This window comes from Ruditapes philippinarum, unplaced genomic scaffold (assembly GCF_026571515.1).
Source record: "Ruditapes philippinarum isolate M1 unplaced genomic scaffold, ASM2657151v2 ctg775_1_1_1_1, whole genome shotgun sequence".
Taxonomy (NCBI): Eukaryota; Metazoa; Mollusca; class Bivalvia; order Venerida; family Veneridae; genus Ruditapes; species Ruditapes philippinarum.
Window position 1 is genome coordinate 1 of NW_026864634.1, and position 15,843 is coordinate 15,843.

Here is a 15,843-nt window from a genome sequence, read left to right on the forward strand (position 1 = left end):
CAGGAGAAGGAGCTAAATTTTGTCTGCAGCTGAAGGTCCCGTTGGTGATAACAAAGGATCTGAAAAAGTATTTAATCACACTTGTGAATAGATATTTGTATCATATTTTATCATTTAACAAACTTGTCACTTGCATAACCTCACTGAATTGAATTGCGAAGGTATATAAGCTTGTATCTTTTCATATGCTTTATTGATGCATTTGTCACAATTCTGACTTTTCCTACTGGGAAGGAATTTTGAATTTACAAATAGAGCAAATTTCTGACATTAACTTAAATTTTATCAGGTATGTTATTGTCCTACCCAAAAAATTCTAGAAATAATAAAGTGTAAACTGTAAAGAATGTAATACCGGGATAAAAAACAGTAACAAAATAACAAATGTCAAAATCACTACATAACAATTATTTCAATTCAGTTGGTTTATAATTTTTACTTATAAATGTCGAGAAAAATACCTTTTGTATTCTGTGTTTTCTTGTCTAGAACAATTCGCCGTAAACTTAACTTTGACGGGTCTGAATTAGCAGGTAAGGATACCTGAAACAGAAAATGGGATAGGAATGAAAAGATGCCTAATATCATCAAAAATCTTCTTCCATTGTTTGGGTTTAGAAGTCAAGGCCATATTGGTATAAACATATGATGACCTTTTACTTGCAATGACCGATGAACTAAGCCCAAAGAAGATCTTAAAGCAGCACGCCTCCACACTCATGTTAATTTACATAAAAATTTTGGAAATGTATTTAAAAGTAAAATAATGTGAGGTGAACAAATAAAGTAATTTAAAAATTATAATCAGCACTTACAATCCACAATAATTACCAAAAAGAGGTCAATATATGCAAAAACAGCCCTTACTGAGTTAGTAACGCAGTAGAAATATGGTGATAAAATACTGCAAAATCAGTCTTAAACTGCATATAACATGTAAAATATAACTTGGATTTTTAAAGGGAGACACAGGCAAAATTTTAATTTCTTAGTTTTGAATTTTTCATTCATTATTCTGTAAATGCCCTCAAAATGAATATATTAGACAGTCAATGGAACAAATTTTTTTTCCATATAAAAAATAAAATGGTGGTTTCCTAACTTGACCCGCGTGGGTCAGGTTAGAGCACTATGATTTCGCAATATTTTGTCAAAGTGAACTCTGGAAACGTTAAAGAACTTCTCAAATGAATGACATAGACTTGTTTCAATCATACAATATCCAAAATATCTGTTATTTTAACTTAAAGGGTTGGTTCAAGTCACCTGACTTGTTTTAAAACTATTTGGTGATTCTATTGGCGTCTAAATTTTGTTCAACATATATAGATATATTTACGTTTCAAACCCAAAATATATAAAATTCAAACAGAAATTCATGCTGAAACTTCAAGAAATGTCATTTTAGCCTGATTTGAGTACATAAGATCATTTTAATATTTTGGTCATTATTTTGCCTGAATATCCCTTTAATGATTTACCTTTCTTAAAGTTTAGTGCATTTTTCTCAATATTGATTTTCTTGGAATATTTTGGGATTTTTGGCTCATCTGGAGGCATGCACAAAGAGGGGTCTTTAAGACCTTCTTCCAGCAAAGTAATAAGTCACATTTTAAAATTTCAACACTATAGTATTAAACCATGGTGTCAGTTCTACTTGATTCTTCCTTTATACCACAGCCAAAGCTTTCCCTTAAATGTCAAATAATTTCTTTTCTCCTGTTATAATTGAAACCTCATTTTGTTACTTTGTAGAATATAAGGAACACTTTAAACCTTTGATGTAAAATCAAGTTACCTCAGCAGACTGTGGGACATCTGAGTTCTGTGATTTTATTGCCTCCCACACTGGTGAGTCACCTCTCCATGCCAAGCTCTCCAAGATACATTCCTCTATCTGTGAATATGATTATACCCTCATAAATACAATCATGAAAACCTCATAAATACAATCAATACCTCATAAATACAATCAAGAGCCTCTCATAAATACAATCAATACCTCATAAATACAATCAAGAACCTCTCATAAATACAATCAATACCTCATAAATACAATCAAGCCCTCATAAATATTATCAAGTCCTCATAAATACAATCAAGTCATCATACATACAACCAAAACCTCATAATATGATCAAGCCCTCATGAATACAACCATGAAGACCTTATAAATACAATCAAGTCCCTATAAATATAATCGAGTCTTCATTAAAACCCAAAATAGTAGGAGAGAAAATCAGATTAAGGCAGAAGAGTTCCCAATACGCAAAATGCCACTACATACATAAAGCTATTATGAACTTTACTTAATTTGACAAAGATTAGTATATTCAATGGTCAAGATCTGAGTTCAACATCCAGCTTATGAGAAAGAAGCGATATTTCATCAGTTTCCAACCTAAGTATATGAAATACGACACAAATACAAACAAGGGTATACTTACATGATTAAGATGTTTGACCACGTCCCGTGACAAGCCTTCCTCTTCTCTTACAATAATCTCTATCACCTTGTAGAAATGGTACGGACTTAAATCAAATATATCTACAATCCATGGAAACATCCTGAAAAACAAACAAATCATTATTATATACCAGACATACACATTTTATCTTACTGTAAATTTAACATCTACTAGCATTTTAACCTTTCATCTTCTAAACTTCTACATCACCAAGTCTTTGATGGCTTACAGAAAGTGAACATGACAATACTTTAATATACTACTTAAAAATTGAAGATTCAATTAACCATGAAAGTATTAAACAAGGGTAAAACAATTTGTGATTGAAACAACTTACTAATTAAATATGAAAACATAGGTCCAATTACCACTTCAAAAGGGTCTGATCTAATCTATTTTTACAATTAATTTTTCATGCATCAGCTTAACAATAGATTAACACCATAATTTTATCAATGTATCTGTGTTCTTTCAGCATAACTGATGAATATGTAAATAATTCCATTTGATATATTCCTTGTCTGGAATCTATGCACTTGAAAGCCCTCCAATGCAAGACCCTTTTATATTTTCTAGAATTAAGACACTTAAGTACAGTTACAGCAAAGTTCATGAATTAACAATTACTTTCAAAAAAAACAATTTGCAAGATGAAGTCTACACTAGTTATAAATGGAAGGTAAATGAAGGAAGTAGAGCTGACATTGATTCAGAATGAAATATATCAATATCAGATAACAAAATATAGCTTTTAAACCTCTTGTTAATTATTTCAATAAGACTTATATTTTCTGCTGTCTTTTTCTGACCACATTTTGACATCACTGCTAAGGAATATGTACATTAAAGGCCCAATATGCCTTACAAATGCTTTCATTTCTAAAAAGCCTAATAATGTTAAGTACTTTTACAGTATCCAAAAAGTTACTCATTGGCCAATAACCGGAACCATCCTTTTCAACTGTTGCTATTTGGCAATAAGTACACTTACAGTGAATAATTATATTGTATAGACGACAAAATACTTTGTTTTCATTTTGCCACTTTTATGACAAATTATTTCACATCTGTCACTACTTTCTTCAGGTAACAAACATTTAACATTTTCTTAAACCATTGTGTAAACATTATTGATCATGTTTGCCCTTTCTAATGTAAAAATTAATTTCAGCTTCATACTGTGCCTTTAAGAAATAATAAATTAAAACCATGAAGTAACAATGGCATAGTTAAAATAGACATGTGTTTTTGATGGGACACCTGCTCTTGTTTATATTTTGGGCAAATTTTCATCATTTCAAGACATTTTATTTATTTCCTTCAAACTATCATGTTTTTAAACCACATTTAATAATCAATCTACAAAACAAGAGCTGTTGGTAGGACAGCAACGCTCGACTATTCTTAGTGCTTGATAGTAAAAAAAAATGCTTAATACAGTTACCTCCTCCTGTTTACAGATTGGGGTCATGATGGTGAACAAGTGTGCAAAGTTTCAAAGCCATATGTCAATGGACTTTGAAAATATTTGAACTATTACAAAAACTTTAACATAAGTGGTTACGCCGACGCGCCTACACTCGGGTGACTACAATAGCTCTACTTATTCTTGTCGAATAGTCGAGCTAAAAATCAATAAAATATCAATACAGGGAAGGGGAATTTTGTGACGTTTTAAGGAAAAATTCGAAATTTTATGTTATCATGTATTTTTTTATCACATTTACTCATTACACTATTTCCTTCCATTGGTTTCAGCTGATGTCAGCTTCTTTTTCTGAACATCCCTTATCGTTTTAAGTGACATAGTCTGTCCATGGGTAAAATACAAAAATTATGAATCATGGGTAAAAACAAAAGTTGTTAATAACTTATCATAAATGTTTAAGATTTTATAAAACACCTTTTGAAAATTAAAGTGACATTATGCTCATTCAAGGGTATACATTGAGTGAACAGGTGAAAGTTAAAATAAGTTTTTATATAGCCAGAATTCCTTTTAATTTAATTCATATAAACAATATAAAAATCTCGGATTGAATTTCTGTAAATATCAATTAGAATTAATTTACCTGAAACGTTCAGTTATAAAAAGAGTGGGGCAGTCTTTTTATATCTAAGGCAGATTTTAAATTTTATCAACAACATTTTCTAAAATAAACTGCTGGTCAAACACTATTTTAACAATCTTTTGAAATAAAAAGTCAATTTAACTTGACTAGAAAATATGAGCATAATGCATGGGTGCAAGTTAAAAATTTTGAAAAACCTGAACTATTTGTTTGGGGGCCAGGGGGCCGCAAGGGCCCCCGGTGGGTCCAGGGCAACGCCCGGCCAGGGGTTCAGGGGGCCGGAGGCCCCCGGAAGCTCCTGCATTATAGCACATTTGAAAGCCTAAAATGAAATTCCCTTGAATGATTACATGCCAGATAACATACATACTGTAGTATAGTATTTTCACTTAAATATTGCTTACATAATCATTTTCTTTTCTCTCTCTCTTTCTTAATTATATAAACAAAAACATTTCAACACAAAAAGAAATGTGCATTCATATATTGTTTCCACTATTTAATATTGTGGTTCCAACAGTAAAGAGTGATAAAACAAACCAATATTTAAATAAATTGAAAATTGAGTTGATTTGTACCGAGTTTACGTTTTAATTAGGGCTGAGCTGACCCTGATTCCATACAAACAATAAATTGTTTTCAAAAAAGATAATTAAAACAAGCCTGGTTATGTTTCACAGTAAGTTTGTTTTTCATATGGTTCGGATCGTCTGCGTGCATTTAATTATTTTTTTCCCGCTGGATTCATACTTGATGAATTTTCTACATACAGTGCAGAAAGCTACGCCGGGAACGTCTGGCTTTTCCAGCCAGTTTCCGTAGTTATCCCCGTTTCGATCACATACAGACAACCATTCCCATCTCCATTTATTTTTTGAGGTCTTCTCGATATCTTTTGTATTAAATCCTTCGTGTAGAAACTTCATTTTGACTAACAAATTGTACATTACTTTCTGTTTACATATTACTCTGTAGCCGAATCGGTAACAAAGCCGCTTTTTCATTGGATGATTATAATTAGCGCGCCAATCTAAATCGTTGTAATAAATTCACGGATAAAATTGCATGCCGGGATTAATAATACATGTTTTCGTAAATATCTCGTATATCTTCGGAAACTATCGGCAGTTTCCGCGAAAGTTTACTATTGACGCTTCGAGAACAACCGTGAGCATCCGTATGTTATATAGCGTTCTCGATTATGAACTTCTAATCGGTGGTAATTCTCAGTTTGAAAGAGTAGACCCGCACCATACCCCTCCAAATATCTCAACGGATTTACGCGATTCGCAAAAATGATCCCTCCGGCACGTGAAAAACCGGAACTTCCGGCACATGCCGGAAAACTTGCACCCATGATAATGTCACTTTAAAAATAAGCTCTGTGCTGTGACACACTGAAATTATTATCAATAAGTTCCAAATTACCATGCAATGTTCATGTGATACTCAGAAAAAGAGTGGAGCTATCTTTTATATATTTCAGTCAGTTTTTAAATTATGTTTTTAAATCATATATCTAACATTTTTCAATATCAATTATTGGTCAATTACCATTTGAGTAGTCATTCTTTTTGGAAATACATTGAATAATTCAGCTCAATTTGACAGTGAAAAAAAAAGCTTAATGCCACTTTAAATTGATTACAGACAACATAGACAAATTTTTTGCTGTGTTGGGCTTTCTTTAGGGATTCTTATTTTCTCAATTTTATATCATAATATTATGATTTCGTATGACAAGCCAGAAGTCTTAACCTATTACAATATAGATTGTTAATTCAAATACTTCAATATCGTGTTGGAAGGAACTTGATAATGTAATATCAACTTTCCAGCACTTGTTATGATACTGTATTTCTCATGAAAGCCCCTAAAATTATTTCCACCTTTTCATTTTAAAGTTTTGGTCATTCAGATTCAGTGACTCCTAAAGGTATTGCGTTTGTATTCCAAGTAATCGAGTCCCTAAAGGTCACAAGAGATCCTGTTCTATTAATTGTATCTACTTAAACTGGATATACTGTGTGCCATTATTCACACGTTAATTTTGTATTAATTATTATTATTATAGATTGATTTCCAATTTACATTAATATTCAACAGTGCTGATGCTACTTGAAAAAAACAACTGTTTTTTAAACATTCACAAACTTATCAAATTTGAAAAAGGGGGGATAAATACATGATCAGATAAGCTATACCTCTGAGAGTTGTATGAGAAGATAATGATCTCCAGACAACAGGCAAACAATGATCTGTGAAACAAGTCGTGCTCCAATAATCCCTGAAATATATCATCGTACAGCATCAATAAATGATAACATTACATGCTTTTCTCTTAAACAAAAATTATGCTCTGGTTCTATTTTGTTTGTTTTCCTGGTTTTAAGCCAATTTAAACACATTTTTTTATCATGTCTCGGCAACTGATCAACCTAACAGGCTGACGGTACTCGGTGTTTTTTTTCACTTTTAGGGGAAGGGGGTCGGTGCCCTTTGGAGGGGGAAAAATGCAATTAGAGGGGGAATTTTATTTGTTTACTTATTTTATAGGTGGAAAAGGGGAGCAACTCTTGCAACACAAGTTTAAAATACATATCTTTTTCTTAATATACAGTAGAACTTCGGTAAGTCGAAGTTGAACGGACTTGCGTAAAAACTTCGACACACCGGGACTTCGACTGATGAATCGCTCTCAATTCCATGACAAAATTTCGACCCGTGACTAGTCCTAATTATAAGATCTATGACGAAACCTATTTCATGTTTTTCCAACATTAATCTGATATTTACATTTTACAATGATAAATATAGCATGTTAAATAACGTTTTTCACGGCTAATAATTTGGACTACCCGTTGACATATTCAAAAGAGTTACAAAAGGCGTATGAATACGAAAGGGCGATAACTAAACCTGCTTATAGTAAATATTACGCGTGTTATTCTCACGCGACACCGGGTCAAGGATGTTTTCAAATGAAAGTAGTTCTTACTGTTTACTTTCAAATACCACTACGGCAATTAAATAGTTACGATTAAAGCATTTTATCACACATTTTATCGCAAACAAAGGCTGTTTGAACACACGGCTGTGTTATTAACACCTATCACACAAGTTGATTCGAAATTGTCTTCGCAGCCAGATAAGGTGTGAAAAATGTCTCGAGATCAAAGGTGTCAAAACAATCCAAGGACTTCGACTTATTTGTTGTAAATTGCACTAGATTTACTTTATACGGACCACGAAAAAACCTCGACACATCGAAAAATTCGACACATAAAATTTCGACTCATAAATAGGTTTTTATAAGGAATATATAGGGGGGAAAGTCCGGACTTTCATTTTTCTTCGACACATCGAGAAAATCGACTAATCGAAGTTCGACTCATAGAAGTTCTACTGTACATATCTAAAATATTGATGTGTTGCATGTTAAACTTGTTGGGTCCCCGGGAGTAGCTCCCCTTACCTACCAGAGAACGATTTGTAAACAACCTTGCTTAACAGTAACTCTTACAGGCATTAAATAAAACATTTTTCGGCAGTTAGTTGCAAAAAAAAAATGAAATTTATTGCAGGCATATTCAGGCTGCCATATAGGGGGAAATTTAGGCTTTGAGTGGGGAAAAAACATACTATTTTGAGGGGGGAATGGGGCCGAATTTCGCCGAATATTTTGGTGAAAAAAAACACTGGTACTCCAAGTCACTTGTGGAGAAATTAGTAATTATTGGACAAACTAGAACTGCCACTGCCATGGCGTGAATACCCCCGCATACCACTTTGTCAGAATCAACAGTGGCCATTTAGAGCTCAAGGACAACTTCCCTGCCAAATCTGAGGTTACTTAGCCAGTGCATTGCTAAGTTATGTATTCTACATGCTTCAAATGTGAAAATGTCAAAATCAATACACTGGGGACAGGCATTCTTAAGCAATTGAGGGGAAAAACTTATTTTTTTGTCAAGGTCCCTGTGACCTTTGACCCAGTGACCTCAAAATCAATAGGGGTCATCTTATGGTCATGATCAACCTCCATGCCAAATATGAAGACTGTGGGTCAAAGGAATCTTAAGTTAATGGGGGGACAAGAAAAAACCGACAGACAGCCGGACGGCCGGTCGAGCGGACAAGCTGATTCCAGTATACCCCCCTTACAACTTTGTTGTGCGGGGGTATAATAATTACTAATTTCTCCACAAGTGACTCGGAGTACTAACACCCAACTAAATTTCTGAAACAGCTGGGAGTGACAAATAACCAATAGACAATGTTCACAGAAAAGTTATTCCTGGCCAAAGTTTCGGACAAGTGTTGTCACCCCTTGTTTATCAGTTTCATGCCCTCCCCTACTGAGCTTAAGGGCAGACCTTGTACCATTTTGTAAAAAGTAAGAATCTTATCAAAGAACCTATAAAACTGTTATTATAAACTTTTTATGAAGGAGTATAACATAATGTATGAAATCGTTGCTTAACTCACTTGAAACAGTCAATGAATAATTCTTTACGAATCATTTTATTCTGTTTACTTAAATATTCTAGTGCAGTTAATAAAAAGCCTCATTATTTGGTTCTAGAGAAATTATCATAAAGGGTTGAAACTGTATAAGTATTTCTGAAATTTTTACAATACATTTCACTGTTGCAGCGTAACAACTTTAGGAGAACAAGAGCTGTCATTGGGACAGCATGCTCTTCTATTCTCAGTGCTAGACAGTATAACAAGAGCCTGTATATTTGTTAGAATTTTCTAAAATCAAAAAGGGCCATAATTCTGTTACTATCTATGTTAATGTAATGTGCTTTGGATTGTGAACAGTTTCAACCCATTTTGTTCAGTATTTTGGAGATACTATTCTTCAAATAGTCTAGCAAAAGAAACAATTGACTTCATTGTTGTTCCACTTACTGTTACATTGCTTTTATGATCTTTGCAATTTTCTGCTCTTTTCCTCTCACTGGTGAGAATTTCCTCTAATGTTTTGAAGTATAGGCTTTCACCGAGCTGAAGTCGCCGTTTTGCGAAGTCAAGCTGGCTTCCTGGATGGCTCTCTGATGCCTGTAATAAAACATATCTGTAAATTACTCTGATTACACAGACCGTCATTTTTGAAAATTGTACACACACATTTACTGAGCATCTCTTCAAACTTACATTACATTTTTCTTTTAAAGCATTTTTTGCATGGTTTATTTTTGCTGCGTTGCACTGTGTACATCAGTGTGGTATTATCCTCCCTTAGATTAATAACTACCTCATTTGATATAGATGAACACTGTTACAGAAATTCAGTCCCCTCAAGCAGTTTTTACATCTTCTCCCATATTTAAACTTTTACATATCTGGACATTATTATTACAGAAGATTTCTACCGTATTTAAACTTTTACATACCTGGATATAATTATCACAGATTTCCCCCGTATTTAAACTTTTACATACCTGGACATAATTATTACAGAAGATTTCCCCCACATTTAAACTTTACATACCTGGACATGATTATCATAGATTTCCCCCACATTTAAACTTTATACCTGGACATTATTATTATAGAAGATTATTCCCATATTTAAATTTTACATACCTGGACATAATTATTACAGAAGATTTCCCCCCACATTTAAACTTTACATACCTGGACATGATTATCATAGATTTCCCCCACATTTAAACTTTATACCTGGACATTATTATTATAGAAGATTATTCCCATATTTAAATTTTACATACCTGGACATTATTATTACAGAAGATTTCCCCCACATTTAAACTTTATACCTGGACATTATTATTATAGAAGATTTCCCCCATATTTAAACTTTACATACCTGGACATAATTATTACAGAAGATTTCTCCCATGTCTTTGACCCTTTGTGTAATTGTGTCCATCAGCGCCTCACCACCTAGCTCTCTGCAAAACATTAAATATTCAATATTGTTATGACAAATATCTAACGTTTTTGGACTCTGTGTTGAATTTGATCATAAATTAAAGATTACAGAACCTTATGAACATTTATGTCATCTGAAATATGATGTCAAAGTGGATTTGTTTGTTTTAATTCATGGCGCACCAACACAATTTAAGTCATACAACACCAAAACTGGAAAGATGATTTTGGCTAAAGTTTAAGTGTTACAAACTTAAAGCAACACCAGAGGTCAAACAACCTCACCTGCTGGAGCTAAGAGATGCACAAACTCCAGCAATTCAAACACATCTAGTCACCTCTTATGATAGATAGTACAATGCTAAACTACGACTGCATTTCTGATGGCTCAAGCCTTAAAAGCAACCCTTCAGCCACAAGGGGGATGTGAAAGTGGTAAAATCCTCTCATTTGAGAAAAAGTTACTAACATTAGCACACTAAACTATTTCCAGTGCTTGTTAATAAAACAAGAGTCTGGATAATGCCGGGATTAACAAGGAGGAAGGTTTCATTCACAAAAATACAAATATTATTATGAACACTACATAGTCATGTATCTCGGATTTAAGACCAAAGAATTTTCAGAGTTAAAAAGAGCCATAATTCAATTAAACAAGAGCCACCAAAATTCTAGTGAAGCATTATATTTTTTTCTTCCTTATTGCTAAAGATTTGTTTATAATCATAAATTTGTGTTAAATTTCAACCCTTTTTTACTAGATTCTTTACTTTGACCCCCCCCCCCAAAAAAAATTATTTTTTTTAAAAAATCCTTGAACCAAACAACCCTACAAAGAACTTTGAACTGTTAAAATTCAGATAGAATTTCACATCATATAATTATATAAATCTACTCTCTACCAAGTATTATTATTAAAGCCGGCTATTTGGTCTTCACTAACCTACCTATTTTACCAACAGATCTTTAATACTGGGCACTTACTAAAAACCTCCCCGAACTTTTCAAGTACCCTAATTTTATATACAAAATTGGCATTTAATCTGTTTTCATGGGGAGCAATTAGGGTCAAAATGTCAATGAATATGTCAAGTGGTCAAATTAAAGTAAACGGTATAGGGGTAAAGATTGTCACAATAAGACTAGTTAAATGATGCTTTGATAAATTGGATTACCGGGACTTAAGCACTTCAACATGACAAAGCTTGAGAAATTCATGTCAATAAAAAAATCTTCCCGGGGATAAGTGTGTATGGGTGTTTAAAACTCTTCACATTATAGTTCACCTTTCTTTTAACTTCATAAAATTACACTTTATTTCAAGAATTTAATTTAATGTAAAAAAAAATTGAGTGCACAAAGCAGCACATACAGTTTACACAAGGGTTTGACTGATGTCAGGACAGATCTTAAAGTGTTAACATTAGATTAAAGTATCACTTTTGAAATCTACACAAAAATACCATAATGTTTATTTAAGTAATCAATCAAAATTGATTTTCATTACAGAAATCTTAAAAATCAACATAATATATGCTAACTTGTCACAAATATATTGACCTTCACCTCAAATCTTTCCATTCTTTCAGCCCTGGCTACATTCCAGCTCTTTGTTTAACTTTCCAATTTTTTCGCAAAATTTTCAACTTTTTTTATGTAGTAATATTTTATTTTTTTTTGTACCTGGATCTATTTCATTTTTTTTATTCACAGTGACAGTTGTCTGATCAGGAGATTTTCTGACTTAGCTAATGAAGTTTAACCAATGTTCAAGGCATTGCAGAGGCATGGCAAGATAGAATTAGCTAGCTATCTCCGGAAAGCTAACTGGCCCTGCTAAATATCCTGTATGAACTTGTCCACAGTACTGTTCACTACCAAATTGTGTGCATCAAGAAAACTTGAAAAGTTAATACGACTATAGTATAGAGCCTGATCTGACTGGCCAATTGGTAACAGAAGGTCAAGGGTTAAACAAAAATTTTATTTTTTCTTATCTTTATTTCCCACTCCTTCTGCAAATGGAAGTTTGGGTAGGGAAGGTAGGGGGTGAATTTTTTTTATATATATCTCAAAATATTATTATTGAACACAATTCTTATTTATAAATATCAAAAAGAAATTGTGAATGCTTAGCATCTGTTAGAAGGTGATAACCAAGTTTTCAATGTTTTATTCGTCATTGATCACAGCTTGTATATTTAAACAATGCAAAAATATGAGACAGATATAAAGATGTAATTTCATCATTTTGATAAATATTCTGTCATACTAACATAAACAACCAATACTTCCATTTTTTATATAGGATGGCATGCCTAGCAGTGTCTACTACTTTCACTTTCCCAAAGATAAGGATTAAGACTTTTTATTTCTCTTTCTCCTTTAAACAAACAGAAATCTGAGAGCCTGTGCTTTAAATCAATATATTGACATGTAGATTAAAAATCTCAATATTGCTATTTTTCTCTAATAATGCTTTTGGTATTTTTACTTCCCAGACAAACTAGTCCAAAGTTTAATGATGTGGACAGGTACATGGCACAGCCACAAAACTGTATTGGTTCTTTTATTGTTCCCTAATGGTTAAAGCTAGGGCCTAGAAAACTTGTAAAGCATTTTTTTTTTCGAAAGGCATTAAAAACACCCATTTTACAATATTACCTGCACTTCCCAATATATTTTATGATTATATTGATATTTTCCACAGGTTCATTAATTTAGCGTATTAAAGCTATTAATGTACCGTACCACCAAAGAATCTCTTTCATCGAGTTTCATCAAAATGTTTCTTGTTCGTTTTTATGTCCCCACCCCCAACAATTTTTCAATATTATTTTTAACTTTGTTCGGCAAATATGTCACCTAAAAGACTAGCTTTTTCAGAAAGGACCTTTTAATGGGAAAAAAAACTTTAAAATAATCAATTGCATTGTTTGGGTAAAAGTAAAATTCAAAATCCTTAACTATTACTGGATAGTTAGAATGACAAGTACATAATTAATCTCAGACCAAGCAAAATTTTACTGTTCAGGTCCATTGGACATGACTTTTGGAATGTCCAAGTCTATATCACCAAGTAGGCAGTAACAAACTCAAGTGTCTGTTAAGAAATTTTTCCTGTAGGTAACCAGTCATCAAATTTGACATGTATTAAGAATCCCGACTTGTGTAAAAAAAATTTCAATCTAATCTTTTTGAAAAATTATTGTACTTATCTGAAGGCATGCTACTTTTAATCATTCAAATATGTAGTGCAGGACAGCTGTCATCAGATATGTGCCTTCGTAAAGAAGCTTAAACTCATTAAACCACGGTCCTTAAGTCAAATTCTATACTACATAATTGGGGAAAATTTCTTCTTTCTTGGGGTTGGGTTTTATGTTGCACCAGTAAAGTTCGTATGGCAATTTTCCTGCTTTACTAGTGGAGGAAAACCTCAGGTGCACCTCCATGCATTATTTCAGGTACAAGCTGCACCTCAGAAGATCTACCTCAGCTAGCTGCATATCTTCCTCGCAAGTTAGAGTCTACAGCAGTGACAGGCGGTGGTTTGAAGTCAACAACCTAAACCACTAAGCCATGGATGCCCCAACAAATTTAAGACAATAAAGAAATGGTATTCAAAATATATATATTAAATTATGTCGCATAGTAGTATAGTACTATAACTGGCACCATTTCTATCATTTCTGATTAAAACAGAATGAACAATTGTATATAATTGTATCAAGAAAACTTAGAGAAATATTTCACGGAAAGTCTTTAATAAACCTGTTTTGGGAAAAGTATCGAAACAAAGGACGATTTACTGAATAAAACAAGTATAAAGTAAACTTACATAAGTATTTCTTGTAAAGTATCACTTGGCGCTGTTTTTCTTCCAGACAGTAAATGTTGCAATCTGCTCACACTTTGAGTTGCCGTGGACACCGGTGTAATTGTTGGATCCTTCTCTTTAAGGTACCGTCTGCCTGTCAGAGGTGTTGATGGAGCCAGGCTGCGTGTCTGCTCAAAAGAAAGTTGTATACATGGACTATTTGGGTATGGCCACATTTGTGGACTATCGCAAACACATCTTTGTAATTTAGTATGTTCTAGTTTTTGTGTTTTTCTGCTTTCGATGTATTTATGCAGTAATGAATAAAGCATCATCTCGGCATAGAATACAATTTCCTCAATCCTCGCAGCATTCTATAAGTTCTTAAAATTTCACAATAAAAACATTCATCCAAAGTAAAAATTCTTGCAAATAATCAAGTAGACTGGTCCATTTTTTTACAGGTATATTCACCACAATATATATACAAATAAAGAACAAAAGACTTGAAATTCCAACAGAAAAATATCTTCTTAAATTAATTATGTCATTGCACACTGCCCTGCCTTCTTAACATTCAAGGCTTAAAAACTCTAAAAAACATAACAATCTGCAGTACAAATATCCCTGAAATTAGCAATTGTCAATTCACCACAACATTTTTATTTTTTTCTATTTCTTTCTCTATTTTCCAAAGCCCAATAAAATCCCTGCACATTTTCATAAACTGCTATCCTGCCCATTCATGTCAGTTGAATTTCCCACAATTTCCTTTACACCCATTGTTTTCCTTTACCCCTTTAGTATCCATTTTCCTACCATCTCCAATCTATAATTCAAAGCCCTCCTGACCTCATTTCCGACCATATCCTTAAAATATTACGCATTTAAAAACATCATTTCATTCCTTAACATCCTTTCCCGCCACTTCAATTCACTGAACAGCTGATCACCCAGTTTAAAAGCCAATACACGTTTCACCCTATATATTGCCTACCTTGTTTATAAACCGAAGTTAAACTCTAGTGTACCTAATACGACACTATAACGTTCTTTGTTCAAACCATTTGCCAATACATAAAGCAAGTCCAAACTTGTTTACATTTCAATTAACAGGATGTAAGTTATAAAAAAAAAAATATTTCTCCGGCTATCTTTTTTTAAAACTACTAATAAATAGAAAATTTTCCAAGCATCTCTGTGATTTAAATATTTTTATTGATTTAAACTCTGCTAAAAAAGCAAACTTTGCAATATTTCTACAAGATAGCGAAATTTTTCCCTAGTCAAAATTAAAGTTATAAAATTTCAGTAACGCTATCTATTGTTTTGGTAGGCTTTTGAATAGCATCAATAATATTGTGTTCTACTTTACGTTTACATTACTTTTCTTACATCTAAAGTTTGACATGGTTTACATCATAGATCAACTTGCATTTTGTCTTTGCATGCTGAAAATGATGGGCCTGTACAACTAGTAAAGAACCTGTGTGTGCTGGCCTGACTCCGTACCGGTGGCAAAGGGAGCCTGCACACTCTTTACTGGTTGCAAAGGCCTAATATTTTCCATTTCAGCCGA

The 15,843-nt window shown here is 33.0% G+C and overlaps 1 protein-coding gene across 2 annotated transcripts in view; it reads right to left on the reverse strand.

The window, feature by feature from the left end:
• Positions 1-20: 20 nt before the first annotated feature.
• Positions 21-15,843, reverse strand: part of LOC132726334 (retinoblastoma-like protein 1) — a gene marked incomplete at its 3' end in the record, with an annotated part of 37,451 nt that continues 21,628 nt past the window's right edge. For both annotated transcript variants that reach the window (XM_060711645.1, XM_060711646.1), the window contains 8 exon segments: positions 21-59; positions 462-543; positions 1,799-1,897; positions 2,448-2,568; positions 6,745-6,827; positions 9,458-9,607; positions 10,380-10,464; positions 14,286-14,452. In XM_060711645.1, coding sequence (XP_060567628.1) covers positions 21-59; positions 462-543; positions 1,799-1,897; positions 2,448-2,568; positions 6,745-6,827; positions 9,458-9,607; positions 10,380-10,464; positions 14,286-14,452 — 826 coding nt within the window.